This window comes from Salvelinus fontinalis, unplaced genomic scaffold (genome assembly GCF_029448725.1).
Source record: "Salvelinus fontinalis isolate EN_2023a unplaced genomic scaffold, ASM2944872v1 scaffold_0039, whole genome shotgun sequence".
NCBI lineage: Eukaryota > Metazoa > Chordata > Actinopteri > Salmoniformes > Salmonidae > Salvelinus > Salvelinus fontinalis.
In genome coordinates, this window is record NW_026600248.1 from 183,100 (window position 1) to 187,500 (window position 4,401).

Consider the following 4,401-nt stretch of genomic DNA (forward strand, 5'->3'; position numbering starts at 1 on the left):
TAGTCCCCTACCCTCACCTTGTACTGTTACCATCCCTGGAGGAGAGAGAGGAGAGTTAACCAGAGAATGGTAGTCCCCTACCCTCACCTTGTACTGTTACCATCCCTGGAGGAGAGAGAGGAGAGTTAACCAGAGAATGGTAGTCCCCTACCCTCACCTTGTACTGTTACCATCCCTGGAGGAGAGAGAGGAGAGTTAACCAGAGAATGGTAGTCCCCTACCCTCACCTTGTACTGTTACCATCCCTGGAGGAGAGAGAGGAGAGTTAACCAGAGAATGGTAGTCCCCTACCCTCACCTTGTACTGTTTAGTGCTGTTACCATCCCTGGAGGAGAGAGAGGAGAGTTAACCAGAGAATGGTAGTCCCCTACCCTCACCTTGTACTGTTACCATCCCTGGAGGAGAGAGAGGAGAGTTAACCAGAGAATGGTAGTCCCCTACCCTCACCTTGTACTGTTTAGTGCTGTTACCATCCCTGGAGGAGAGAGAGGAGAGTTAACCAGAGAATGGTAGTCCCCTATCCTCACCTTGTACTGTTTAGTGGTGTTACCATCCCTGGAGGAGAGAGAGGAGAGTTAACCAGAGAATGGTAGTCCCCTACCCTCACCTTGTACTGTTACCATCCCTGGAGGAGAGAGAGGAGAGTTAACCAGAGAATGGTAGTCCCCTATCCTCACCTTGTACTGTTTAGTGGTGTTACCATCCCTGGAGGAGAGAGAGGAGAGTTAACCAGAGAATGGTAGTCCCCTACCCTCACCTTGTACTGTTTAGTGGTGTTACCATCCCTGGAGGAGAGAGGGGAGAGTTAACCAGAGAATGGTAGTCCCCTACCCTCACCTTGTACTGTTTAGTGGTGTTACCATCCCTGGAGGAGAGAGGGGAGAGTTAACCAGAGAATGGTAGTCCCCTACCCTCACCTTGTACTGTTTAGTGGTGTTACCATCCCTGGAGGAGAGAGAGGAGAGTTAACCAGAGAATGGTAGTCCCCTACCCTCACCATGTACTGTTACCATCCCTGGAGGAGAGAGAGGAGAGTTAACCAGAGAATGGTAGTCCCCTACCCTCACCTTGTACTGTTTAGTGGTGTTACCATCCCTGGAGGAGAGAGAGGAGAGTTAACCAGAGAATGGTAGTCCCCTACCCTCACCATGTACTGTTACCATCCCTGGAGGAGAGAGAGGAGAGTTAACCAGAGAATGGTAGTCCCCTATCCTCACCTTGTACTGTTACCATCCCTGGAGGAGAGAGAGGAGAGTTAACCAGAGAATGGTAGTCCCCTACCCTCACCTTGTACTGTTTAGTGGTGTTACCATCCCTGGAGGAGAGAGAGGAGAGTTAACCAGAGAATGGTAGTCCCCTACCCTCACCTTGTACTGTTACCATCCCTGGAGGAGAGAGAGGAGAGTTAACCAGAGAATGGTAGTCCCCTACCCTCACCTTGTACTGTTACCATCCCTGGAGGAGAGAGAGGAGAGTTAACCAGAGAATGGTAGTCCCCTATCCTCACCTTGTACTGTTACCATCCCTGGAGGAGAGAGGGGAGAGTTAACCAGAGAATGGTAGTCCCCTACCCTCACCTTGTACTGTTACCATCCCTGGAGGAGAGAGAGGAGAGTTAACCAGAGAATGGTAGTCCCCTACCCTCACCTTGTACTGTTACCATCCCTGGAGGAGAGAGAGGAGAGTTAACCAGAGAATGGTAGTCCCCTACCCTCACCTTGTACTGTTACCATCCCTGGAGGAGAGAGGGGAGAGTTAACCAGAGAATGGTAGTCCCCTACCCTCACCTTGTACTGTTACCATCCCTGGAGGAGAGAGAGGAGAGTTAACCAGAGAATGGTAGTCCCCTACCCTCACCTTGTACTGTTACCATCCCTGGAGGAGAGAGAGGAGAGTTAACCAGAGAATGGTAGTCCCCTACCCTCACCTTGTACTGTTTAGTGGTGTTACCATCCCTGGAGGAGAGAGAGGAGAGTTAACCAGAGAATGGTAGTCCCCTACCCTCACCTTGTACTGTTTAGTGGTGTTACCATCCCTGGAGGAGAGAGAGGAGAGTTAACCAGAGAATGGTAGTCCCCTACCCTCACCTTGTACTGTTACCATCCCTGGAGGAGAGAGAGGAGAGTTAACCAGAGAATGGTAGTCCCCTACCCTCACCTTGTACTGTTACCATCCCTGGAGGAGAGAGAGGAGAGTTAACCAGAGAATGGTAGTCCCCTACCCTCACCTTGTACTGTTACCATCCCTGGAGGAGAGAGGGGAGAGTTAACCAGAGAATGGTAGTCCCCTACCCTCACCTTGTACTGTTACCATCCCTGGAGGAGAGAGAGGAGAGTTAACCAGAGAATGGTAGTCCCCTACCCTCACCTTGTACTGTTTAGTACTGTTACCATCCCTGGAGGAGAGAGAGGAGAGTTAACCAGAGAATGGTAGTCCCCTACCCTCACCTTGTACTGTTTAGTGGTGTTACCATCCCTGGAGGAGAGAGAGGAGAGTTAACCAGAGAATGGTAGTCCCCTACCCTCACCTTGTACTGTTTAGTGGTGTTACCATCCCTGGAGGAGAGAGAGGAGAGTTAACCAGAGAATGGTAGTCCCCTACCCTCACCTTGTACTGTTACCATCCCTGGAGGAGAGAGAGGAGAGTTAACCAGAGAATGGTAGTCCCCTATCCTCACCTTGTACTGTTTAGTGGTGTTACCATCCCTGGAGGAGAGAGAGGAGAGTTAACCAGAGAATGGTAGTCCCCTACCCTCACCTTGTACTGTTTAGTGCTGTTACCATCCCTGGAGGAGAGAGAGGAGAGTTAACCAGAGAATGGTAGTCCCCTACCCTCACCTTGTACTGTTACCATCCCTGGAGGAGAGAGGAGAGTTAACCAGAGAATGGTAGTCCCCTATCCTCACCTTGTACTGTTTAGTGCTGTTACCATCCCTGGAGGAGAGAGAGGAGAGTTAACCAGAGAATGGTAGTCCCCTACCCTCACCTTGTACTGTTACCATCCCTGGAGGAGAGAGAGGAGAGTTAACCAGAGAATGGTAGTCCCCTATCCTCACCTTGTACTGTTTAGTGGTGTTACCATCCCTGGAGGAGAGAGAGGAGAGTTAACCAGAGAATGGTAGTCCCCTACCCTCACCTTGTACTGTTACCATCCCTGGAGGAGAGAGAGGAGAGTTAAGTAGTTTTAAAGTTTGATAGATCTGTAAAGTACAGAGTTTTAGTTTGGGGTGGCAGGTAAAGTGGTTTTAAGAGGAGGAGGAGAAGAGAGAGGAGAGTTTAAGAGGGCCAGTTTGAATCCCCGAGATGACTAGGTGAAAATTCTGTCGATGTGCCCAGCAAGGCACTTATCCCTAAATGATCCTGTTAGTGTGTCTCTATAAGAGTGTTCCTGTCTCTGCCTGAATGGACCTGGAGATAGTACCAGAACCACTATTCTCTGGTTCCTGTCTCTCTATCAGAGTGTCTGAATGGACCTGGAGATAGTACCAGAACCACTATTCTCTGGTTCCTGTCTCTCTATCAGAGTGTCTGAATGGACCTGGAGATAGTACCAGAACCACTATTCTCTGGTTCCTGTCTCTCCATCGGAGTGTCTGAATGGACCTGGAGATAGTACCAGAACCACTATTCTCTGGTTCCTGTCTCTCTATCAGAGTGTCTGAATGGACCTGGAGATAGTACCAGAACCACTATTCTCTGGTTCCTGTTCCTGTCTCTCTATCAGAGTGTCTGAATGGACCTGGAGATAGTACCAGAACCACTATTCTCTGGTTCCTGTCTCTCTATCAGAGTGTCTGAATGGACCTGGAGATAGTACCAGAACCACTATTCTCTGGTTCCTGTCAATTATCAGAGTGTCTGAATGGACCTGGAGATAGTACCAGAACCACTATTCTCTGGTTCCTGTTCCTGTCTCTCTATCAGAGTGTCTGAATGGACCTGGAGATAGTACCAGAACCACTATTCTCTGGTTCCTGTTCCTGTCTCTCTATCAGAGTGTCTGAATGGACCTGGAGATAGTACCAGAACCACTATTCTCTGGTTCCTGTTCCTGTCTCTCTATCAGAGTGTCTGAATGGACCTGGAGATAGTACCAGAACCACTATTCTCTGGTTCCTGTCTCTCTATCAGAGTGTCTGAATGGACCTGGAGATAGTACCAGAACCACTATTCTCTGGTTCCTGTTCCTGTCTCTCTATCAGAGTGTCTGAATGTATCTGGAGATAGTACCAGAACCACTATTCTCTGGTTCCTGTCTCTCTATCAGAGTGTCTGAATGGACCTGGAGATAGTACCAGAACCACTATTCTCTGGTTCCTGTTCCTGTCTCTCTATCAGAGCGTCTGAATGGACCTGGAGATAGTACCAGAACTACTATTCTCTGGTTCCTGTCTCTCTATCA

At 49.3% G+C, this 4,401-nt stretch overlaps 1 protein-coding gene across 1 annotated transcript in view; it reads right to left on the reverse strand.

Moving 5' to 3' along the window:
• Nucleotides 1-2,613: 2,613 nt before the first annotated feature.
• Nucleotides 2,614-4,401, reverse strand: part of LOC129842414 (neurotrypsin-like) — a 79,684-nt gene continuing 77,896 nt past the window's right edge. The window contains exon 12 of the mRNA XM_055910969.1: nt 2,614-2,933. Within this exon, the coding sequence (XP_055766944.1) occupies nt 2,834-2,933 (100 nt within the window). The 3' untranslated portion in view covers nt 2,614-2,833. The remainder of the gene's footprint in view (nt 2,934-4,401) is intronic.